The sequence below is a fragment of the Lepidochelys kempii genome, chromosome 10 (genome assembly GCF_965140265.1).
Source record: "Lepidochelys kempii isolate rLepKem1 chromosome 10, rLepKem1.hap2, whole genome shotgun sequence".
Classification (NCBI taxonomy): domain Eukaryota; kingdom Metazoa; phylum Chordata; order Testudines; family Cheloniidae; genus Lepidochelys; species Lepidochelys kempii.
Window position 1 is genome coordinate 78,554,449 of NC_133265.1, and position 26,510 is coordinate 78,580,958.

General features: G+C 45.8%; 1 protein-coding gene across 1 annotated transcript in view; it reads right to left on the reverse strand.

Annotated features, from left to right (window-relative positions):
* Positions 1–26,510, reverse strand: part of IGDCC3 (immunoglobulin superfamily DCC subclass member 3) — a 258,903-nt gene that overhangs the window by 107,837 nt on the left and 124,556 nt on the right. The window contains exon 7 of the mRNA XM_073304657.1: positions 15,969–16,134. Coding sequence (XP_073160758.1) covers positions 15,969–16,134 — 166 coding nt within the window. The remainder of the gene's footprint in view (positions 1–15,968; positions 16,135–26,510) is intronic.

The window sequence follows — 26,510 nt, forward strand, 5'->3', positions numbered from 1 at the left end:
GGATCTGGGTAGGCATACCCTGTGATATTTCACAGGCACCATATGCCTTACCAATAGGACCCTGATATCACTGTGTTCTGCCATATGAAATAACTAAATTTTCTAACTGAGTTGTAGCTTGTGAGATTTTACACCAGCAGCTCACATTCCTAGAGCAGACTGTCATGTCTGAAGAAATAAGATTCTGCGCACACTGAAAACAGCATGCAGCTAAAACCTCTGTCTTAGAGACTTTTTAAAACTTTTCTTTCCTGGAGGTTTATAAGTGCGAGTTTGTGAGTGGTAGATGATTAGGGTCAAAGAGAGCCATTAAATATGATCGACAGAGGCCACAGATGTTGTGTTACTTTGAACTAGGTCACAGACAGTGGGTCGATACAATTATTACATTTTCAGCAACACCTAAAAACTTTAATGAGGTGTAGAAATTGAGGGCAGAGAAGCAGGCAGAGTGCTTATCCTAGGAAAAAAATGCTGGACTTCCATAAGGTACAATTATATAAGGAACTAGTAACCTCAAAATAAGGTTCGCTCTCTCTCTCACGCACACACACTCACATAGAAAAAAAAAACAACACAACCTGACCTGCAGATATCACAAATGGACTGTCAAGACCCTGTATATCCTCGGTGGAAGCACCTACCATAGGTGCTGGATCTAGGGGTGCTGGGGGTACAGCAGCACCCCCTGGCTTAAAGTGGTTTCCATCATACACAGGGTTTACAATTTGGTTCAATGGCTCTCAGCCCCCCGACGATACAAATTGTTCCAGCAGCCGCGCCTACACCATGGTAATCTCTATCATGCCTAAATTCTAAGGGGGTTATTAGCAGCAAGTCAATGATAATTCGTCAAATATGAGGCTCTGCTCCTTGAAGAGGCCACTGGTAAGCTCCAGTTTGCCTCTTAAATATTTATGGGACCAATTCTGCCTGCTTTTGCCCATTGTGAATCCCCATCAAAATCAGTGAGGCTGCAGCAGGTGTCATTTGGGGCAGAATCTGGCCCTGTTTCCCAAAGGTTTGTTGTTGTTTTTTTATTAAGAAGCTTAAACAAAAGCAAAATGTCTAGCTGCTATGTGACATACCCCTCCCCTTCACACAGCAGCAGAGTGGTTCTGGCTCGAAATGCCTGAAATATGCAAGTGCCCTTTATTTCTCCCTGTGAACAGAAAATCTGTCACGTCGGGACATCTGCTCTTTGAAAACTTTTCCGCTCCTGCCAGACTGATGGCAACATTAACGCATCAGACGATATGAGATGCCAGAACGCTTTCTGCTGGCCACTAAAGATGCTCAGTGAGCTGAGAGCTCAATCAAATTTTTGCACAATGCACTGACAGGCATTCATAAAAGTGGGGAGCTGCGTTGTTGTCAATTCACACCACGCCGATCTGAAGTGGGGGTGGAGAGGAACAGGAGGCCTCAGCTATTCAAAAGCAGCATATTCACAAGCTGTCTCTTGGTTCACAGGCAATCAAGATGACTGATCTCACTCGGGTCAGAGGTCTAGGCCAGTGACCAGAGCTCAGCTTTCCAAAGTGAAGGAAACCTCTTCACTGCTTCAGCGGCACAAAGAAAAAGAGGGGCCTACTTGGAAAGGTATCAGCATGTGCACACATACAAAAAGAGGTTCGCTCCTGATCAGGAGAAAATGCGATGTAACTAACGCAGAGATTAGAGTGACTAGTTGTGGGAGCCTTTTCAGTTTTGTTGGTGGCAGGAATGTACCAGTCAGCATTCAGATGCATGGCAATCACCCATTCAAAAAGTTTCTGACCACATGCTATGGCCAGCATGACTGTATTTGTGATGGTCTGTCTTGGAGATGACTGTACAGATGAATAACTGTCTCTCAGCCACTTGCCAGCATGGTTAGAAAGAAGCTTTTGCCTGGAGTGGTGTGTGGTGACGTTGTTCCAAAGGTGTCCCACATTTGGAAGCTAGACAAATTCAGACCGGAAATAAGGTGCCCATTTTTAAGAGTGAGGGTAATTAATGAAAGAACTGCCCTAAGAGACGAGGCGAATTCTCCATCACTTGAAATCGTTACCTCAGAGTTGGATGTCTTTCTAAACAATGTGCTCTAGCTCAACCAGACATGATGGACTTCATGCTTGAACCACTAGGTGAAAGACTTTGGCCTGTGTTGTGCAGGAAGTCAAACTAGATAACCAGAATGGTCTCTTCTGGCTTTAAGCTCTATGGATTTATATTTAGTAGAACACGATGTAACCCTCTTTCTGGCTGGCTAGGATCTGGTTTAATTCCTGCAATTGGAGCCTGGCTCAGACCTACCACAATTTCTCCAAACTCCTGTAACAGGCGTTTTGGAGAAATAAGTAAGATGGAGTAAGATGGAGGACAAAAGTGGTGCCCAGATAGCACAGGGACCAATGCATTAAAAATGGGCAAGTAGAGAGGCTCTATATCTAGATAGAGAGGCTCCATATCTAGCTGTCCTGTGCTCATCAACGGGGTATCTGAATGTCTTACGGATATAGGTCCAGATTCTGCCTGACCGTCATATGGGGTGAGGGAGCAAGGAAATTCCCCGTTCCCAGGTTGCCCACATAAGTTAGGCAGAATTCCAGTCTATTTCAAGTGAAAACAGGGACTGCTGCTCCCTACTCCTTAGGGGGTGCACAACACGCCGAGGGGACAGGGCTTCAGCTCCACCACATCCTAGCCCCAAGGCAGCAGAACTGGTTGGCCACGGAGGAGATAGCAAGCTGCATCCCACATACTCCAGAAGCCACAGTCAAGGCCTTAAAAAGTGATATAGTTTCAATCCATGCCCATTTCATTATTATTATGATTTATTATTTGTATTATGATGGATCAGGACCCGTTGTGTTAGGCGCTATACAAACAGAACAAAGAGACAGTCCCTGCCCCAAAGGGCCTGCAGTATAAGACGAGAAACAAGAGATGAATGCATGGGACTTCAAGGAACCAATGAGACAATCCAGGTCAGCAGGACTGGCAGTGGTCTCAGCACACCAACAGTCTAACCTTCACTTTGAATGTATTTTCTCTCACAAGCATACACACAGTTGCATGTGCATGTAAAGTACACACAAGTATGTAATGTGCACACACTCATGGTACACAAACTGCCCTTTGGGTTCTTTAGGATTTTACTGTTGTGGATATAGATATAAATAATAATAATTACAAGTGTCCAACCTGCAGGTTCAGATCTAAATCCCAACCCAACTCCAAACTTCCCAGAGTTCAAGGGCTCTTGGATCATTGGTTTCAGTTGGTCCCTCTTAAAGAGAAGGGCCTGAGCTGCAAAGTTTGGGTAGGGATCGGAGCTTTCCCAATGTCTGAAGGAGTTTCACTTAGAGCCAGTGTTGCAATTAAGATACATCTCTAACAATACTTGGCACTAATCTCAAAGCAATTTACAGAGGTGAGTAGCACGATTATCTTCATTTGACAGATAGGGAACGTGTGTCACAGAGAGTTTAAATGACTTGTCCAAAGTCAGTGTCAGAGCTGGGAACAGAACTCAGCAGCCAGGTTCACCGCTGATGTCAGAAGGTACAATTCCATTCACTTCTGTGGCCTTGTGTCTTCTTATGCCAGCAGAGAAGCTGACAACACAGTGGCTTCCTGATTCCTGGTTCCCTGCTCTAAACAGCAGACAATGGCCAATGACAGGTTTTTCTTGATTACATAGTTTGATGGCAGCAGGTTTTATACAAACAAGAGGAAGCACTTTTTCACACACCGCACAGCTAGCCTGTGGAACTCATTGCCATGGGATGTTGTGATGACCAAAAGTATAACTGGATAAAAAAAGAAGTAGAAAAGCTCATGGAGGATAAGTCCATCAATGGCTATTAATGGCCAAGATAGTCAGGGACGCAACTCCATACCGGGGAAACCCTAAACCTGTGACTTCCAGAAGGTGGGTTCCGTACATTCTCCCGAACCTCTGGTACAGGAAACTGTTGGAGACGGGACACTGGGCAAGATGGACCATGGTCCGACCCAGAACAGTTCTTATGTCTGTTTGGGTGTGTGTTGGGGGCTGGGTTAAGATATAAAAGGAGGAACGGGAGAACACGCAGAGCTGTACAAGGGACCCCTCTACAAATGTATTGTTTTCCATACATAACCAACACAAGAGTGAGTTATAACATTGAATCAGCAAGTTATTAATACGCCAGCTAGATGGAACGGACCACTGAGAAAAATCACAGCAGCAGCAAAATAATCATCGAGACACATGAGATGGGAAAGACCAAGGTCCATCAATGTCAGCTGCCCTGTAATTGCTGCAAATCCATCTTGTGGGATATGACCGCCTGACCCTAATGCATGATCCCTGCTCACGGCAGAGGAGACTGAGTTATGATGATGCCCCACTGCTGGCTTTGTGCTCTGTTCGAGGGATTCTACGCCCCATGCTGCAGAGGCAATTGGGTTGCAGAGCAGGTTTTACATATTCCTTCAAAACAAAATCAAACCCATAAATGATCTTTAAGTGAGGAGCAGCCGCTTAACATCTAGACCCTCCCTCCACCTTCTTGTTCTTCCTTATTTTTCATGCTTCTGGGAACTAACAGACTTTAGCATGCAGCTCCCTCGACCTGTAATCAGTGAAGTTCTCCAACTGCCCTCAAGACTTGAAACACAGGGGCCTGATTGTTCCCCAAATGGGTGCACACAGTTCAGTCATGTCAGCAGGATCTTGCTGGGACCATGAACCCCTCTTTGTTTTCATAACAAGCCACTGAACTATTTCACTCCCCTGCAAGGGGCAGTTATTCTACTCAGCCATAGCAATAGGTAGCTTGCTTGCATTTGATATCCAAAAGCTGACAATGCAGCGTATACAATAGCAGGTGGATGGGGACTGACATCTATTAGAATGAAATCCGGTGGATGCACTGGAATTCAGCACCAAGAGAAGGAACAAAACTTTCTCTACATGTATTTACAATGTATTATTTTCTCCGATGAGGGTTTAACACACACCACTCATGTAGTAAGTCATTCAAGGGATATTGACAACAGGAGCTCAACACATAAAGGTAACAGAGTTTAAAGGGGGACAGTTCATAAGCTAAGGTCACTGTGAAAGCAAAAGCCACCTGAGCCCTGGGTTGTACTGATGCCCCTTTTCAGTGGAATAATTGAAATCCCTTAATTACCATTTTGTAAATAAAATCGTCTTGAAAAATCAATGTTTAGAGCCTGCCTTCTCTGCAGATGTTGGCCTTTGTTACTTGCTGTTATGGCAATGCAGCCTAGCTACATAAACCCCTGAATGTGATTTATTTCTAGCCTGAAAATGACCCCCTGGAACCTACTGAACACTTATTGGGTCAAATGATGAAACGCAATAAACCTTTCATAGTGGCAATTTTGTTATTATTTCATGCCTCACCCTCTCCTGGTATATTTCAATCTACCAACCTCAAATGCATGATTTTGAAAAGTGCGCGAGCTCACCTCTACCGTCCAAAAGAACCACCCGTTTGCCATGGCGGCGATACGTTTTCTTGCAGATTGCACTGACTACAAGTGTCGGAATTTGCCAGTAACGCATTATACTTCCCCTTCCACCCTTGGGGAAACCATTCCAGCCTGTGGGTTTGGAACTATTTAAGGAGCAGTCGCACTTTTGTTGTTGCAAACTACACAATTATGTACTGTTGATCACGATCAATTGAAATAATTCTGGTTTCAGAGTAGCAGCCGTGTTAGTCTGTATTCGCAAAAAGAAAAGGAGGACTTGTGGCACCTTAGAGACTAACAAATTTACTTGAGCATAAGCTTTCGTGAGCTACAGCTCACTTCATCGGATGCTGTAGCTCACGAAAGCTTATGCTCAAATAAATTTGTTGGTCTCTAAGGTGCCACAAGTCCTCCTTTTCTTTTTTTTGAAATAATTCTGTAGGTGAATGTGTACTCTCAGATCAGGGCAGAGTGGGAGAGATCCTCACCTAGTACAAAGGGGCACATCTCCATTGAAGCCAATGAAGCTGCACCGATATATGCCAGCTGAGGATCTGGCACTATGTATGCAGATTCCGCTCTACCTGTTCTGTATCCCGTACTGGAATCTGCACATGCAGGGTGAGCAAATCAGAGCTGCAATCTACTGTGCGGCTCCAAGAGCAGAATTCAGCCCTATGTTTGTCAGATGAAACAAATTCCAGTGAGCTGGTCAAATATACAATCATTCCAACAAACATGGGCTCCATGGTCTGAGAAAGGGATCACATAGCAAGAGTCTTACTTCTTAGGGAAAGTGATTTTTATTCACAGCTTTTGATGGAAAATCCCACAATTCCCTAGGCCTGGGCCTTCATGCATTTTTCATTAACAATTATCCGTGATCCAGAATTGCCTCTGATTTTTGCTAAACATTGATCAGATATTTTGTTCCCACACAGCTGGCATTTTCAAAACAGAACCACCTCCTTTCGAGAGGGCATCGCATTGGACAATCTTAAATGGACTAAGAGCTCTTCAGAGCATAAAATAATTAGAATTCACATTTTACAGATGGGGGAATGGAAAGGGTATTTCTTGGACTTAGCTTGCAAAGGTCATTTGACTATGTAAAAAGACTATAAATTGCTTGGCAAGTGAATCAGTGTGTCCAGAGCCCCATACCATGCATGAAGATCACTAAAATAATTGGCTCAGTAAGGCACAGGTCCGAGGGATATAATAAGTCACAATCTGCTGAGGTTTCAGTCATAAAGAGCAGTCATTTCCACCTACCCCACGGGATAGAATTTTTCATCCGTCCAAAACCCAGCTATAAATTCGGTGTTTCTCCAACATCCTGAACTCTGATATCACGGGTTGAAAATGAGGCTCGAACAATTTTCAAGAAGAGTCAAATTCTCTTGTTGGGAAAATTGTTGACGGTCTTATTCTGGGCACCAATTACATATTTTAAAGTCACATGTCCCCTAATAGTCCTTCCTTCTCTTCCAATTATTTTAGCCACCACCTGGTACCTAAGGACACATGCATACATCCCTCCAAAGGGACTCAGGCCTCATCCTGGGATCCTCCATAAGACAGAGTTTAGTCCAGATATTCCATCTGGACAATTCTGTATGACCAAGCTCTACCTCCTGCCATCAATTCTTACTCAAAATTCTGATTGATTTCAATAGGATTTTGGCATGGGAAGCCGTAAGAGGAAATGGCCCCAAAGTCAAAGGTGTGTCCTTCTGTACCAGGAAAAAAAAACCCCAAACACCTTTGAAGCGGCCTTTCTTTGTTTTACATTCAGACCACAATACAATGTGGCCCTGAACTCCTAGTTACTCCTGTCTTAGGAGATCAATGTGGGCTGGGACTGGCACATGTCAGGAAGAGCTCCAGGCTAGTTTTCCCTTGTTTGGTTGGGAAGCGGGGTGGGGTGGGGTGGGTGGGAACGGAGGGAGAGAAATGGGAGGGAGAACAGAGAATACAATAAGCCTAAAACTGATTCCCTTTTTCCCTTGAAGGATCAAATGGGCAGAGAAATACCCTCAAGAGGAGATAGGGTCTGAACACCCGCCTCTTTCCCCAGCCTATAATTTGCATATTCAGATATAATTATCAGGAAAGTTCAGTAATTCCAGTATATCAGGCAATATTTTTAAAGCATGATCTCAGGAAAGCGAGTCAAAGCCAATGTAAATACAATGCTTCTTAACTGAAGTGCATTATCCTCTGTGCTAGCCGTCTGGCTGCTGCCTCCTGTGGTTAACTCACAAAAGAGGTTCAGAAGTTTCTCTGGCCTGTGGTTTGCTTTCCTTGTGCAGAAGCAGCCCATACGGGGCATGACTCAGGATGATCTAGACTTCCAGAGGCTAACGGGCCTCTTCTCAACTGCATGATGCCCTTTGCAAAGTCTTCAGAATAGAATTTCCTATAGATGGCTTCTACCGGACTGGGTCACTAAAGAACGCCAGCCTCCCTTTCTGGCACTGATCTGGGGACTGCCTCTGTCCCACTGGAGTGAACAGAAGTTTTGCAATTGACCTCAATGGGAGCAAGATTACGTCTTTAAATGACTCTCCCTAGGAGGTTGTAAGAAACCAAAAAGGAGAAGGGAAATAAGGGTGGGAATATTTCCTTCAACAAATGTCTACCGCAGACAATACCACTTCGTACCTTTATACAGCAGCTCCTTCTGCCTGAGGATGTCAGAGCATTTCACATACATTAATTAATCATAACACCCTGGAGAAATATTATCACCCCTATTCTAGAGAAGGGGAAACCAAGGCACAGCATTCAAATGACTTGCCACATTATCTGTACATTTCTAGTGCACAACCTGGGTGCACACAGTAATCCTGTGGAATGGCTGGGCCTAGAACTTTGATCTCTTGACTCCTTGTCCTGCACTTCACCCACAAGACAAGGAAAATCCAGCATGGTTACCCCCCAGCATTCAAGAACCATGAATCCCCTTCCCCCCCGACCCCATCAAGAGATTTTAAAAACAACAAATTTGGGGTTATTTTATTTGCTATTGTTTTTTAAGTCTTTGTGGTCCATATTTTCCAGCTTTTCTTCACAAGCCCCTAAGGCTAGAAACACACTTCTTAAAAACCAGAGGCAAGATGTTCATGTAATCACATGACTCCAGGAGCTGGGTGGTCTCTCTTACTGCCCTCCCAGGGTGGGTACAGGATCCTAGGCTAGTCTATGCCTGCATCTTCTTTTTGCCCTGAGACACTGTCTTAAAGAAGCTATAAGTGCTTTGTGACCTTGGACACACACAGCTCTGCTCTTTTGGGATTACATGCCTCATTTCCACATGCAGCCTAAACCTTCCCTGCTGTGTTCAGCTGCGTTCCTGACAGATCTGAACACGGCTCTTCTAAAAGGTACCTCAGGGGCCTGAGTGGGGGCAATCTACTGAACATGTGCAAAATACACAGGGCAGCTGGTAGCCACAAGGAAGCAGGAGGAATGATTTAACAGGCGGGGTTGATACTGTGGCCAGGGACTTCACACAAGGCATTCTACCTTACCAGGGTTGGCTTGGATCCGAACCACTCGTGGAAGGACTACACCTCTGAGAGGGCTGTCAGGAAATGTCTAGGATGGGGAAGCAGGCAGAGCAGAGACCAGAGGCTCTCACACCCAGCCCCATTCCAGTTCTTCCTGTTGCATGCTGGGGACTGGGAAAATTCTTTATTTTCTAGGCTCCGTATTGTCGGGGGGCACAGATCAATTATTGCACAAAGTGAACGAAACCCAACCGTGTGGAAAGAACAATGCAACAGCTACCCTCTCGAAGAGTCTCTGTTTACTCTCTCATGCTCTTAGAATGACTGTGTAACAGTCACCCAAGCAGCGTGTGTAAGTCCCACTTCTATCTGTCTGGGCATTTATCCTGCAATCATCATTATGGCATCTCAGAAATCCAGTACGATGAGTACCAGGGAATCACTGGTGCAATTAATGACTGCCAGTGAATTACTCTGGATTTATTTACATGCACGAACATGATCAGCATCTTTCCTCTGCATGGCCTGGATCCTAAAGCCAATTCTCATGGACAAATCCCACCGAACCAGTTTTATGAGTTTTCTCTTTGACTGTAATATGGACAACGTGTGCTGTGTTGGTAGTTATGCAAGTGAACCAATCAGGGAGCAGCAACAATACCAGACCTATGTAACTAGCCAACACAGTCGGAAGTGCAAGGCCCTTCCACACGAGAGGAGCTCCCAGGAAACATCTGCAAAACCACCTCATTGTCTTCCTTAAGATTCCTCTGCCTTTGTGTCTACAAGATCTTTACCCTGGCTAGGCAGCTGGTGTGCTGTGAAATCTACTTCCATGCTGACCAGTATCAATCGTTTCCTTGTGTTCCCCCATCTGGCTGTCGCATCCACCTGTTGTCTCTTGCCTTATATTTACATTGTAAGCTCTTTGGGGGCAGGGACCTGCTTTCTGTTACTTGTGTGATCAACGCCTAGCAAAGCAAGGTCTCGGTCAACGATTAGTGTCCTGATGCGCTACGACAGTATAAGAAATAGATAATAATAAATAATAATAGTAATTTAGGACCAAATCTATCAATTGACATTTGCTTTTGGCAAATATTAAGCCACTGGAATGAAACAGTTGCTCCTAATGAATACAAGCTCTGATTAGCTTCAGGCACTCAAATGCTTGCAGAAGGAGAGGACAGCAGGGCCAGAAACACAGACAAATTGAAATGTTCTTTCGAACTGGAAGATATAGTCACAGAAATTATTCCCCACCTTCCATGCCATGCTAGTGACAACCATGAAGTCCTCGCGTAGGTGGTCAGAGATCTGTAACAATAAGTTCAAAGAGGGAAAATCCCTGAACCTAGATTTCTTTAAAATACCTACCCAAGCAGAGATGGGCCAAGACAGGATCCATTTAGACAAACTGATCCTTCCTCAGCCCATGAGATGAGAGTGAAAGGGGGGCTCAAATAAATGGGACCAGGAGCTGAACAACTCATTTTGGTTTTAGGTTTGTAAAACCAAAATCTAACAGGACATTTTGGAGGTAGGACCTGAAGGAGGGGGACCAAAACACCCCAGTTTTTGGCTATTTCTAAATCCTAGTCTGTCAATGGGTGACCCTAGCTGTGTCGTTTTCAGGAGCAGGGTTGTTCATATGGTACATTTGGAAATCAATTAGTGCACAATATGACTTTGGATGATTTATTCTTTTTCTAAAAACCCCTTTGGGGGCATTCAGACCTTTATAGCCATATTAAGCAGAGTTTTAATCCAAATGAATTTTCCAGGAAACCGGGTAATCTAATTAAAAAGCTTAGAGTGGAGTTTAGTAGCTTCATTACCATTAGATTCTAGATCCATTATTACATGGACAAATATTTTCTGAGTGCAAGTGACTGATAAATCCAAAGGCCTAATCGCAAATGGACTTTGCCTGGAATTAAGCAGGTTACAGTACTTAGTCATGCACCCAAGAATGAAAGGAAAGGGCACATTGGAAAGGGTCCTTGCAGAAAAACATACCATTGACTTCTTTTCTCCAGTTCATCCTATCCCACAACAATCAGCCATCCTGTAAACCCACTTACAACTGCACTTCTCAGATCAGTGGCTTTGGAAACTCCCTCAGGTGCGTCCCGTCCCTTCCATCTCCCAGGGTTGCAAGCCCAGGTAGGCCAAACTGACTCCAAAAGATGTGGGTATCTCCAAAGGTTTGAGTATCTCCAAGCTTTGGGTACTTACCACCTTCCTCAGGTTGAGAGGAAGGATAGTCTCGTGGGTATGGCACTGGACTAGGACACCTAAAAGAACTGGATTCAGTGCCAGATTCTGTCACAGATTCTCTTACGCAAAACCCTTAAGGTATGTCTACACGGCAATCAGAGGTGGTCTAGATCAGCGGTTCTCAGACTGTGAGTCGGAACCCCAAAGTGGGTCACAACCCCATTTTAATGGGGTCGCGAGGGCAGGCTTAAACTTGCTGGGGCCCAGGGCCAAAGCCTGAGCCCCATTGCCTGGGCCAAAAACCAAAGCCTGAGGGCTTCCTGGGTGGCGGGGCTCAGGTTACAGGCCCTTTGCCTGGGGCTGAAGCCCTGGGGCGGAGAGGCTTGGGCTTTGGCCCCTCCCACCCTGGGGTGGTGCGCCTAAGGCGGGCTCAGTCTTCGGTCCCCCATCCTGGGGTCGTGTAGTAATTTTTGTTGTCAGAAGGGGGTCGCGTTGCAATGAAGTTTGAGAACCCGTGGTCTAAATATCTTGATTAACAATAGCAGAGAAGCTGCAGCAGTTGCCTGAGAGCCTACTCAGAGTCCCGAGTGGGCTCGTCCTGTACAGCCCATGCTGATCAGGCTTCACTGCTGTGGTTATTCAATCCCGCTAGATCAAAGCTAGCTTAGTTATGTCCACACATGCTGCAGGTGCATCTCTAGCTGCAAAGTAGACAGAACCTTGGTTTCTCTGGAAAAAAAAGAGGCGTCACGGTGGATAATCGCAGACCATAAGCTGCCAGTGCAGTGCTGTGGCTAAAAGAGCTACTGTGATCCCGGGAGGCATGAACAGGGGAATCTCAAGGAGGAGCAGAGAGGTTATTTTACCTGCATATTTGGCACTGGGGCAACTGCTGCTGGAATGCTGTGTGCAGTTCTGGTGCCCACCGTTCAAGAAGGATGTTGGTAGATTGCAGAGAGTTCAGAGAAGAGCCACCAGAATGACTTCAGGATTAGAAACCCTGCCTCGTAGTGACAGACTCAAGAAGCTAAATCTATTTAGCTTAACAAAGAGAACAAACAACATAAGAACATAAGAACGGCCACCCTGGGTCAGACCAAAGGTCCATCTAGCCTAGTATCCCGTCTTCCAACAGTGGCCAATGCCGGGTGCCCCAGAAGGAATGAACAGAACAGGTAATCATCAAGTGATCCATCCCCTGTTGCCCATTCCCAGCTTTTGGCAAACAGAGGCTAGGGACTCCATTCCTGCCCATCCTGGCTAATAGCCATTCATGGATCTATCCTCCATGAACATATCTAGTTCTTTTTTGAACCCTGTTATAGTCTTGGCCTTCACAGCATCCTCTGGCAGGGAGTTCCACAGGTTGACTGTGCGTTGTGTGAAAAAATACTTTCTTTTGTTTATATTAAATCTGCTGCCTACTAGGCAGGTTAAGGGGTGACCTGATCAAAGTCTGTAAGTATTTACATGAGGAACAAATATTTGATAATGGGCTCTTCCATCTAGCAGAGAAAGGTCTAACATGATCCAGTGGCTGGAAGCTAAAACTAGAAAAATTCCGAATGGAAATAAGGTGTAAATTTTTAATGATGAGAATAATTAATCCTTGGAACAATTTAATTCCTCCATCACCGACATTTTTTAAATCGAGACTGGATGTTTTTCTAAAAGATCTGCTCTAGGACTTATTTTGGGGAAATTCTATGGCCTGTGTTCTACAAGAGGTCAGACAATGGTCCCTTCTGGCCTTGGAATCTATGGATCTCTGTGCCTCAGTACAGTGATCTGTAAAATGGGATTAAGAGTGCTTTCCTTTCTCCCACTCCTTGTCTATTCAGATTGGAAGCTTTCCAGGGCAGGGACTGTCTCTTGTTATGTACCTCAATAGCACCAGGCACGACAGGGCCCTGATCTCAGCCAGCACTGTAATACAACTCATGGAATGTGCATATGTGCACAAAGGCACTGTGGGGCCTGGAGTTTTATAAAGACACCTGACTGGGATGAAAACTCCACTTAGGGTGGATAATATCTCACTATCTTTATTCCAACTCACATCCCACGATCATTTCACAAAGCTTCAAAACAATCAGAAACCTAACGCTAAAAAGCCTCGTTATTATAAAGCTCATGGGCGGTGGGTGGACCCCCGCTTCAGGGAGGCTAGCCCCCTGGCCCTGCCCTTTCCGCATGAGGCCCTGCTCCCCTGCCTACCAGAGCTCCAAGTCCCCCTTCCCCCGGAGCCCTCCCCCGCCCCCCACAGTTGTAGCCCCGAACTCCACACACACACACCGCAGCCGGAGGAGCCTTGGGCCAGCCCCAGCTTCCCCGAGCTGGCCCAAGCCACTGAATAGGAAATGTGCCGTGCCTCCCCTCCTGAGACCCCGAGCCGCCTAGTGGGAAAAGCAAAAGTTCTTCCAGAAGAACCTGAGTTTTTTATATGCGCCACGCAGGTTCTGGGGCGGCTGAGGAGGCGGGATCCGCTACTCAGCTTCCCAGGTTCATCAATCATCTCCCCTGGCCTGCTATTCCTGCCACCTATGATAAAGTTATAATAACCAAAAACATGGTTCTCCCCGGAAGTAGAAGCTAATGCCACCATAACATTTCGCTGATGGACAAAGACTGAAGGAAGAGACTTTTCTCAACCCATGTTGTGTTCATTGGATTCCTGCATACAGATAATACAGGTAACAGTTATATCCCACCTGGGACCATAAAGCTCTGCTGGTAATTTAGGTGGATGGCACAGCTACTGTAATTTCATAGTGTGCTGTTCCAAGTTATTTCCATAGAAACTGTTCTGTCAACTTGTAATTTTCACACCAAGTGCATCCCACCATATTATTTCTGCAACACAAAAATGACTGTATTTTAGCATGGAAAAGCAGTTATTGAGTCCTTGCGGAAAACACTGTTCCCCAGTGAGATAAAAGGTCTAAATTTAGAGAAAATCTGCTACCGAGCCAATATGATCTCCAACAGGGGTGCCTCCATGAGCATTTGAGCATACCAGGGGTCAAAAGGTACAGACTAAACTATTCTGGGAACTGACCGTGTGAAAATATCTTTTATTGCACCAACTTCTGCTGGTGAAAGAGACAAGCTTTTGAGTTGCTCAGAGCTCTTCAGAGCTGCTGCTGCTCCCAATGTGTCTTCAGAGCAACCTCTGCTTACTTCAGTGACAGCCTTTTTCTCCGCAGAACCAGCAGAGAGATGGGGGTAGCGTTTTTTCAGGCTCATCAGTGTGATTTTAAACAAAGGTCCTGATCCAAAAGAAGCACTTAAGCACATGTTCGACTTTAAGCCCACGCGTTGGATGCTAAAGCACATGATCCCGTGTTTTGCTGTATCACAGCCTGCATTCAAAGTGCAGGCCCACCTTTGCAACTTCACTGCCTTTAAATTATTTCCTCAGTTACACCCATGCCGCCTCCCTGAAGGCAACAAAACCACACCAGTGTAGTTGAAGCCAGAATCTGAGAAAAAGGGAGTTGCACAGAGGTCACCGAGGGCAGTTGGCCTACAGCCTCGTGATTATGGTAATTACACGCGAGCTGAGAACCCAACTTGGCTCTCAGATCTTGACTGAGTTTACAGGGCTGGTTAGTAAAAACATTTTTTATTTGTGAACTGAGCAAACATGGGGTAGGAATCACGGAGATGCAGCAAACCTGGGAACCCCCTGATGCAAGTTCCATAAAAAAAACACCACCACTTTTAAAGGGGGCCCTATTATGCTATGAGCTGTGCAGTTAAACTGAGAAAGTCCCTACTCTGAAGAGCTTGCCAGACAAAGAGTGGAAGCTGAAAAATACCATTATACCTTTTTTACAGATGGGGAACTAAGGCTTAGGGAGATTGAGTGACTTCCCACAAGGAGTCAGCAGCAGAGACGGGAACTGAACCCTAGATCTCCTGGGTCTACGTCAATGTTTAACTACAAGACCATCTTTCTGGTCTCCTTTAGCTATATAATTAGTTGCTCTGTTTTAATAAAGGAAAAAGTGTGTGTTTCTTCCTGTTCCCTGACCATTGGAGCCTTGGTTGTTACTAATAATGGCCCTCAGTTCAGCTTCCTCTTGTAAGGCAGGTCAGAGAGTCTTTCATTACAAGTGTCCCCTTGTTCGGGGAACACATACGAAAGCGACCAGTCTCTTCTGCTCTATCCTCACTCCAAGCTAGCGCTTTCAGTCTCCAAAAGCAATCAAAGAACAGGAATGGAAGTGTCTTGGGATCGCTCCTTTAACTATTGTCCAGCAGAACATGGGGCGTTTAAGACACAGATACAACAATGCACAGGATAGAGTTTGTCAGCATCTCTCCCAAAAAGTAGCGTCACTGCAAAGGCTTGTCAGTCACTGTTACTTAAGGAGACTTCAACAACCCCAGTCAAAAATGAAGGGATTAGGCTTTCATAACAAATTAGCCTCAACTATCTTCTGTTCAAAAGTTAATGCATGGGTGAAATTAATTTGCTCTGCTGCCCGTATCGATCCTGGGTCTGTATCTAAATAAATGTCTGCGTGGACAGCACACTTCCAAAAATGATTATTTAGGGATGGGGGAAATTCCCGACACATAAGAATTCTGCTCCGATTTACACCAGTGTAATTTATTAAATCCAGTTGCGTTACTCCTGATTTACACCAGTGCAATATCAGACCCTGGCGGTACGTTTCATGTCAGTACTGACCTTTTTGTCATCCCTCCACCCAACTCAATGAAGCTGAAATCTGTTGCCAGCTGATTTACCTGTTGTTATTCTTCAGTTTGATGTGACCAGTCGGTTCTAGGATCTGCCCATTCTTCAGCCAGGTGATCTGAGGGGGAGGCTCTCCCTGGGCCAGGCAGGTGAAGATCGCAGTCGTCCCTACAGGTCTGGAAATTGACTGAGGGTGTTGCACAAACTCAGCAGGGGCTGTGAAGGGAAGGAAAGTGAAGCATGAGGAACACTGCCAGGAGCCAATGTTGCCCTGGCACCAAGCCCGTTCTAATCACTTGGTGTAAAATAACCTGAGTCAATTTTGTGAGCGTGGCGAAGGCTGACAACAGAAAACCACCGCAGTTTATCAGATCCAGAGGTAGCTCGGCAGGTTTGACAGGCGTGTGTGGTCTACAGATAACTATAGATTGTGCTTGCCCATCTGTAACCAACTAAAGAATAGAGCTGGGCTGGTTAATTGGGGAGAGGAATTTTCAGTAATTGGATGAGCTACTGATGCCAGGTGGGCTAGTCATTTAAAAACACAAGGTCCCCTTCCTGCTCTTTAAGGGACCTGGATGCTTGTTTGTTTACACAGAGGTGTGTTGTTATATTAGGCTACCCTGAACCACAAAGCCCTGGCTGCTTACCATGGCTTTGCAGCAACGGTACTATGGCTCTGGGCCAGTGATATGCTGGTACAAGGCCCATGTGATGAAGGCTCTTTAAAAATGAATCTTGCACATTAGAAAGGACCTGCTGGAACTTTGTTGATCTGAATGAATTCAAACACAGGCATGAAATATAAAAACCAGAATCATCTCCCTTAATATGTTTTTTTAATATCATGTGCTGGGGAGTGTTGGATTCATTTCTTCTTTCTCCTTGTGATTGATTGTGTACGTTGCATGAAATGAGCTCTGGTGAAAGGTGCCAGATCAGCAGCTCTGCAGGCCCGTTTGAAAGTGTGAGCCCCCAAACATAGTGTGTATCATTCCAGTGCCACTTTCACATCCTTCCACGCCCCAGCCCACACACAACCAGGAATGGCAAATTATACCATAGCTTTGCACTCTACGGGAAGTCCCGTGGTTAGAGTGCTGGGCATGGAGTCAGGAGTCCTGGGTTCTATTCCCAGCAGTGACTTGAAATGTGTCTTCGGGCAAGTCGTCTCTGAGACTCCGGTTACCCACCTTCACAACAAATACCATGCCACCGAACTCAGAGCGGCGGCACAAGGTCTACTTAATGTTAGCAAAGAGCTTTCCAATGCTCAAATGCAACATATTACAACAATTCTCTCTCTAAACGGGAGCTCAAGCTCTTCAGCTATACAAATCACTCTGGAAATTGGAGTATGCTGCAGAGTTTTCCAGTATACGTGCAAATGGAGTTCAAATGAGCCACATTCATTTCCATCTGCCTGGCTGTGGAGCAATATGGAGTTTGTTAGCGATCAGCATTGCTTCATTCAAAGAGACAAACAGTTATGAGAGTTTCTGGCAATACCATTCCAAATATGATTATTTTGTACTGCAGTAACGCGTAAGAGCACCAGTCATGGACCACAGCCCCACTGTGCTAGGGGTTATACATTCATAGAACAAAAAGCTGTTCCTAGCTTCAAAGAACTTCCCATCTATTTATAAAACAAGAGCCAACAGGTGAATCAAGACAGACAAGGGAACCACAAGGAAACAAGACAGATGAATAAGAGAGTTCATTTCTTTACCCTATACACAGCCAGCCAGAGACGAACATGTGCTCATATACAGTGGTCGTCACCCAGAGAGCCCAAAGCACTTTATATAGGAGGGGGAGTATCATTCTTCCCATTTCACAGATGAGGAAACTGAGGCACAGAGAGGTGACATGACTTGCCCAGAGTCAGCGGCACGTCTGCACTGGAAATCCAAACACCTGACACTCTCCACTAGATGATGCTCTCTTAGTGAGCTACAAATGTTTTGGCAGCTACATACAGCATGGTTTTACAATAGTAACATATCAAAAGTTTGGCTGGCCATTCTCTCCTCACCAGATTCCCATTTGCTGCAGGTTCATAGACCAGTTACAGATCAGAGCAGGCCCTGTATGCCCAAGTCTTCAGCCTGGGACCCAGAACTCCTGGAGGCAGAAGCCGGAACATCTCTGATTGCTACTCAGTTCACAATAGTCACAAACGTTTCTGACTTTTCACCGGATTTTAACAGGAAATGATTTCTCCCCCCTCCGAGCAGCTCATCTGAGGCTTAAAATCATTTATCAGAATAGAGCAATATACTGGGATCCAGAAAGCGGCGCTTGAAATGCATGCTTGAGTAGCTGAGTTTATACAAGCAGTTACGCTTCAAAGGGCAAAGCTATAATACACTCCATATTGCTGCTTCTAAGACCCGAATCCAATTGCAATCTCCAGCAGTTCCTAGGAAGACAAACAAACAACAGCCACAGGTCTAATGAATTTATAGCCCAAAGGCACAAAGTGGCTTGCTGACATTAAATATTTTTGACAAAAGCAAGGTTATTTAGTGAGGGAGGCTCACTGCACAGCAGGCATTTTCCAAGCAGAAGATTAGCAGGCATGGCCATGAAAGATGCACATATCCCTTCCCTGCCACACTTACATCGCCGGACTTCCAGAAATCTAGGACACAAACAGGCTTCCCTAAGATGTGGCAGCCAGGGTGAAATTCAGAGACAGCCCAAGGTCCACGATCCACTATGGTCTTGGGGTTATTTTGGAATAGCTACTGATCTTTAAATTCACACCCTTTCTTAATCTGAATTAACTTTCAAGTGCAGACCAGCCCTCATTACTTGCACGGAAGCCTTATGTCTTGCACCGCTGTAGTGCTGACCCTCAGCAGAGGAGCGAACTTTACCCTGCCTGAACAAAAAGCCTCTCTCTCTGAAGAGGACTGTAATCATGGGACAATCTTGGATTTCTATTGGCTGTGGTGGTTGGTCCAGTGCAGTGGTCGGGTAAGAGCAATGTGAATAATAATAATAAATAATAATAATAATGACTAATTCTGATCATTGCTATTACCTGGCTTCTATAGCACCCTCTGCAAGCCTCGAAGCACCTTGCAGGGTTGCAAATTATATACATACAGAGCCTGATTTTCAGCGCATGCCTCCAATTGTGTGTGTACACATATATGTATGCACAAAACTTTGTCACCACAAAATCAGAGACTGGATTGCAGCCTGGCTGAAAAAATCACACCCCACGGGGTTCATTTCACCCATCTGCCTGGCAGGATGCAGGGATGAAAGTTAAGCCACTGGTCTTTTGTGATTTTCTCCCCATCCATTCCCACTTCAAATCAAATTCAGATAGAGGGACCCCTCCCTGTAACACCGTTTGGCTGTTATTCTTTGGGAGTTGCTCAAATTCTAAGGGAATGGTCGCTATTATAAAAAGCAGATTGGCTACATAGATGCTGGGCCGTTTGTTCTTTACTGACTCAGATGGAAAACAGTCTCCTGGGCCTGTACAGAGCAGGTCCTTCCCTGCTTAACTAGCAGTACGCTAATTAGAGTGCAGCCTGAGGTGAAATGGCTCCATGACACCTCTGAAGCATCCCCGTGCAGGTGACATCACTGCAGGAGACGAAGAACTCCCCAACCTTGGGAAATCTGATTCCGGAGCAGCCTGTTAAAAGTCTTGTTTCAAATAGACGTTTGCTAGTTATTTAGACAGAGGCAGGAGGAGCACGCTGCATTCCTGTCTGGGAAATAATTTGTTCAAATGCCATATTTCCATGCAAATGTAGGAGTGAAATGACTTCCGCCTCATTTTACAAATCGGCTTGAGGCCTCCATGCAAAAGGAGGGAAAGAGAGAAGGAAAAGAATTCTGCTAACAGAGACTGGCACCAACAAGGTGGGTATGTTAACATGGTGCCTCCCGAGAGCCAGCAGTGACCACAATACACATAACGAGACTGTTCGTGAGATGAAAACATTGGTGGTTTGTTCCCTTGCAAGAACAATCAGTCTCGTGAAGGGTGCATAAGTGTCCCCTCACGGGAGGAAAAGTCCAAAGGCTGGGTCCAACTCTCCTCTCCCACCAAGTAAATCCTATACACCCAGACAGCTCCATTTTCTCCACTGGAGCTACTTCCGAGTTACACTAGCATGACCAAGGAGAGAGCCGCACCACCACCCTTGTGTGTGTATTTGACATCTGGTATAGACTCTGCAGGGGATTTTTTAAAAAGCCAACCCCCACTCCTTTCACAATCAAAGCTGTACGAGAAAATGGCATCCTGACTACGGCTCCAAGGTCAAAGCAAAGCTAAAGGTATCGACACTGAAGAGCAACGTCATAAAGATGGCAAACCCTGAGAGCGGCAATACAAAAAAACCCACTGAAGAGAATCATAGAATATCAGGGTTGGAAAGGACCTCAGGAGGTCATCTAGTCCAACCCCCTGCTCAAAGCAGGACCAACCCCAACTAAATCATCCAACTAAATATTCCTCACAAGAGCCCCGCTCTTTCATTTTTAATAATCAAAGAGAAGTGGAGCATTGTCAACTTGACTTACGCGAGCAGTAGGGGGATGTTCCACTGACGGAGTTCATTGTCAGGCTAGTTTTTCAGGAGCCAGAGACTAATAATCTTAGAAACCTACTGGACACGTATTCCTAAAACCTGAAACTTCCCTGGATTCCAATCAATGGGTTTTCTCTCCCCCCAACCCAACTTTTTCACCTCCTAGACAAAGTTAATTTTTAAATTAAATTAAAATGGAAGATGATTTTGGTAGGAGAATGACAAACAGAAAGAGGGGGGAAAAACCCTGTTCCCTGCAGCAAATGATTGCTTTGTATTGCTTAAGTGGTGTACAGTGAGAGCGTGACACGGTGGGGACCTAATTTTCAAGCAGTGACTTAACCTTCCCTCCCCTTTGTGCTGGTGGAATTTTGCAAGCACAATTATTCTGCAAGCAGTTTGATGCCCGCCCGCTTTCATCGGAAGCCTGCAGATCATTTTGCCCTCAATGCTGCAGGTGAGCTCAAAGGCACTGAATGAGGACATAGACATCTTCCAACTCCATTCGTACTGTTTCATTAAACTCCTGCCACTTGGCTGGTTGCCTTTACCCCCCGAAAACCTGAACCCGCTAGTTGTTCAAGGGGAAACATCTTTTAACCAGGGAAGAAGCCATCCAGCAGAACACTTCTGGAGTCACTCTCTCTTCTCATTCTCTCTCATTAGCTGGTGTCAAGAGGGAGTAATTGGGACACTGTCGTATTTTACTCCAGGGTAACCAAACGTACAGCTGTGTCCACTGGCAGTGAGCCAGGGATGCTATTCACCATTCAAAAACCCATCCCCTTGGATTCAGCATGGCCCCGCTCTGCTCTGCTGTTTCACTAAACGAAACCAGATCTAGCGCCAGACTCCAGGTTTCACTTGCTTAAAATCTCCAGAGAAGGAACAGGATGGACCCAACATCGGCAGCCCCCTGCCCCCTTCTCTTCCCATTGCCTCTGCCTGAGTGCACCTCTGGAACCGACTCCTGCCTCTCCACCCCCCCGGCTCCCTGTGAAACAGCCCTTACTGGCTGGCATCGCAAAGCTCCTATTGCAACCTCCTGCTTGCTGTTGAACAACATAAGGCTAAATTCTGGCTCTTGCACTGGGAAGGGAAGGGGTGCGGCGCCACGTGGAGCTAGCCTGGAACTTTTCACCTGCATAGGCCAGACCAGGCAGAATGTCGCAGGGGGAGCTGGGTGAATGCCTTTAGCAGCAGCACCTACTGCTGCCTTTAAAAGGCGATACATGTGCTCCCCAGTTACTGCCTGTCACTAGCAGCAGTGGGATCAGGGATGGGACAGGAAGATTTGGCCTGGCCAAGCCTCCTTGGGCCCTGAGAAAGATGCTGGGCATGGTGGCGAGGAGTGGGCAAAGCAGCATTCTGCCCAGGCCCCAGACAGGTGCATCAGAGCTCCCTGGGCCTCCTCTCCCACACAGGGCAGACCAGAATTCAGGCCACTGCGTGCAACACCAGATATAGTAGCTCTGCTAAACTATGCCTAAAATGATACAGCCTGTATAGCTAACTAATGTGATCAGAGGAATGATTTGAGGCAAGCACTATCAGACACACACACGCAGTACCTCTGTATTCGCCCAAACTAGAGCTATAGAAAGCAGGCAAAACCGTTCGCACAGGAGGGGGGCAAAGGCCCAGGTGGAGGGTCTGGTGGGGAAAAAGTTGAGATGTTCCTGCAGTAAATTGTTAATACCATAACCCTGTGTTTTTCAAGCAGCAGGGCTGCTGATACGCTTTCGTGGGCTGGACCAGCCTATGTCAGGGGTCGGGCAAGTGCAAGTGAAGGGGGAAGAAAGGAACTGTTGCCTTTTTTTGGTTTAGGGCGTAGCAGAATTCAGTGCTTAACAGACTGGGAATTCCCAATGGGGGAGCTCCAAACACTTAAGAAAACAGATATGATTGTTTTGTCCCATCCACAGATTAGGAAGAGGCCTGGTTTCTCTGGAAGGTCACTTGGCCCTTCCATTTCCCAATAGTTAACATGTTGCCAATAAGCATCGGCTGAATATTTTTTTTTCTTTGCTGGGTTTAGGAGAAGAAGGTGGACAGTTTGAAACACCCTGCATATTCCCACTCTCCTTACCCTACCCACACCAGCGTCTTTCTGTTCCAGGCTATCCATCCCCCTTTGTCATTCATCATGGATGGATCGTCTTGTGGATGCTTACTTCACCTGAGAAGAGGTTCACTCGCCCAAATGCCTCCATTCCCTCCATCTTAACACAACAAAAGGCCGTAGCGGGGAGAAAACCAGAAACCCATTTCACCCAGATCCACAGCTATATTTAAGGTGGTAACGTCAAACTTATGGTGAGGAGGCCCGGGCACATCTTGGCTCTTGTTTGTCTGAAGTGCAGTGAGCGGATAGAAAGCTTGATTATCCAGGATATAATGAGAGGCAGGGAACAGATCATATGGTTTTAATGACTATTTAAAGGTGTGACATAGGCGTGTATCAAAAAGCAATAAAGCTTAATATCATCTTCAGAAATGTTTAAATAAATGCACTAATCAGTTTGGCTGGGCCTAGCTATGCTGCATCGTGATGTGATGAAGATCTATGGCACGCCATATCGATCCCCGGGGGAACATCCTATCTCATCAGCAGCTACTCACACCAAGCTAAGCATGAAACGGCCATTATTGTTATTTGCTCCTAAGTATTTTGGGTGTCCTGGAGTGTGAAGTCGTCTGGGCCTGACTTTCTGAGGTGCGGAGCACCCTCAACTCCAGCTGAAGCCAATGGGAGCTGGAGATGTGCAGCCGCTCCGATAATCCACCCCCTGAGCAACACAAGAGGTGCCGTGCATCATATGCAGTGACAGGGCAAGTTTCCCTACACTGCCATTATCTACATGCCTAAATGGAGGGACTGCATCTAGCTGGGACAGGGAAGTTCAGTCCCCAGGGCCCGTTCAGGCCTTGATCTCTCGGCTGAGATGGCCAACAGGAAGTCAATTAATCACAACTGTGGTCAAACTGGTCAGAGACGGTCTAGGTATACTTGGTCCTGCCTCATAGTGGAGGGATGGACTAGCTCAGGGGTTCTTAACCTTTTTCTTTCTGAGGCCCCCCAACATGCTATAAAAACTCCACCACCCACCTGTGCCACAACAACTGGTTTTCTCCATATAAAAGCCAGGGCCGGTGTTAGGGATTAGCAAGCAGGGCAGTTGCCCAGGGCCCCATACCACAGCGGCTTCTGGGAAGCTACATTGCTCAGGCTTCGGCTTCAGCCCTGGGTGGCGGGGATCAGGGCCCTGTGCTTAAGCCCCTTTCGGTGGGGCTTTGGCTTTCTACCGTGGGCCCCAGCGAGTGCTGGCCCTGCTTGGCGGCCCCTCTGAAACCTGCTTTCGGGCCCCCAGGGGGCCCTGGACCCCTGGTTGAGAACCTCTGGGCTAGATCATCTCTTGAGGTCCCTTCCAGCCCTCCATTTCTATGGTTCCATACTACTGGAAACTTGGACTGACCCCCCCAAATTCATTTCATGCAGGTTGCCAAACAGCCAAAAGATGGTTAACAGCTATAATAGCCTACTTTCCTAGACAGGCTTTGAATTATGGATCTACAGTAGCAGCATGCGTGCCCATTTTATGTACCTACATACTGACCTGAGCATCCGTAATGCAGGATGTGGACATTTCACTAAGGGGCAAAAATTTGAAAATTGGGCCCAGAGTTTTAATATCGGAACAGAGGCTGAACTTCTGAAGTCCACTTGAGGGAGAACTGTGGGGAAACGGCACCATCATTGGTCAAAACATGACACACAACTTATACGAGAGATCGGCTAATAATCCAAAGTAAAATTCTGCTTCCACTGAGCACCGAGGCTGAGAATCTGTATGGATACTGACACAGCACGTGTCCGAGGAACACTGGAGAGGAAAAAGAGGGCAGAGCATCTCCAACTTTGGGGAGTTTCAAAAGTCAAACCCTGATCTGAAATTTGCAAATGTCCCTTTCTCAATGGAGCTGATCCAACAGCTGGTGAAGTCAATATGAATCTTTTCATAGTGAGATCTTGAACACATTTTTATGGCATAAATTTAGTGTAAATGGTGTAAATGCTAAGAGCTCCTTAGCTAGGGCAAACAACTGTAGCAATGCAAATGCCAAGAGTTCCAACATGTAACACAGTAACTGCAGCACATCTGTGAATTAATTCTAACCTGGAGCCTGATCCTGCATCCCATGCTAACGAAATCAACAGAACAGCTCACATGAGAGTATGAGCTGCAGAATCCACTGTACAAAAGAACAAAACCCATTTCTGAAAGCAGAGAACAGAGATATGAGGCAGTGATTGTCCGAAAGAGCCTTCTAAAATGTGTTCTCAAGATGGACAGTCGTTTGTGAGATGGGATCTCATTTTTCTCCATAGCTTTCAGGAGGCAATGAAGCGTGGAGTGGAGAACACTGGTGACCATCTGGCCATTCAGAGCCCATCAGTTTGTTATGACACCAAACACATAATAAAGCACAATAGATCGTACAGGAGATAGAGAAAGAGAGGGCTTTGATTTAGTTTCTTTACTGCCACTGACCCCTCTGCTTCCCCCATCCATCCCACACAAACACCTTCCATTTTGTATTTAGACACAGTCTGCTCTTAAAACAGCCCCTCACAAGACTTTCACTTGTAACATGGCACAACGTGATATTCAAAGGTCTGTGTTAGGATCCCAGAAGAAAACGGAAACTTTTCTGTGTAGGGACTTAACAAAGGAGATCAAAGAACTCTAAATGGATAGGCGAGGGCAGTGAGAGAGAGAGAGTGAGAGAGATTGAGACCCTAACCTTTGAAGGCAGGAGAAGTCCCAGGAGGATAATAAGATGGTATTAGCTGATCTAAAAGGGAGATTGTAATGAGAAAGATAATTATCACTGAAATAGAATAAGTGTTCAAATAGAGAGTGAAGACATCAAATGTAAAGATCTCATCCCAACCTATAGCCAAGATTTTCATTAAGATCTTTGGGACACAGCATTACTTAGCGACTGAAGCTGAGTAATGGGAGTCAGGACTCCTGGGTTCTCTTCCAAACTTTTCCACTGACTTATTGTGCAACACTAGGCAAATCACATTAACCTCTTTTTGTCTCAGTTTCCCCACCTATAAAATGTGGACAAGAATGCCTTTTTCACAGGGTATTGCAAAGGTTAACTGATTTATGCCTGGAAAGCATGGTGAGAGCCTCACGGAACAGGAATGAAAGTATTATTTATTAGCACTTTGGAAGATCGTGCTGTGGGGACTTGGGCATTATTTTGGAAGCCCAGCATTTCTGCAGAGCTCCTCCCAAATCATTCAGACTCTTGTTTCGTTGTTATTGGTTTTCCCCCTTAAACTGTGTAATTTACACCTTTGATACCTTGATAAAGCTAAACCCTGCAGTCGCTATAGTTCACTCTCAGCAGTTCCTTATGCTCAAATAAATTTGTTAGTCTCGAAGGTGCCACAAGGACTCCTCGTTGTTTTTGCTGATACAGACTAACACGGCCACCCCTCTGAAAACAATCACTTGAAGCTCTGAGTGGCAAAACTCAGACAATACAGAGTTCAGATAAAGCAGAAGCTGCTGGCAGCGAGCGTAGTTGACCTCACCGAGGGCACAACTCTGTTGCCAATGGAAGTTTTGCCACTGGCTTCCACAGGGAAAGGATACAGCCCTTGGAAAGAGACTACACACTCAATCGGATGACCCTTGCTGTACCTCTGAATTCCAATCAGTTTCCAGATACAACTCAGCTAGCAACAGTCAGAGCAGGACAGCCCCGCTGTGTCTGCACAGCGAAGCAGTCGCCAGCTCCTCATATTCATAGACCCTTTTGATCTTCTAGTTCTTAATGGAAAAGCATTTGCTCCATGACAAGGAGGCTGTCCCGAATGGCTGTGACACCTAGGAACCGATCCTCCTCTCAGTTTCACCAGTGTAATTCCAGAATAACCCCAATGGAAGTCAGTAGAATAACTCTGGATTTACAGTAGCATACCTGAAATCAGAATCTGAACCCATG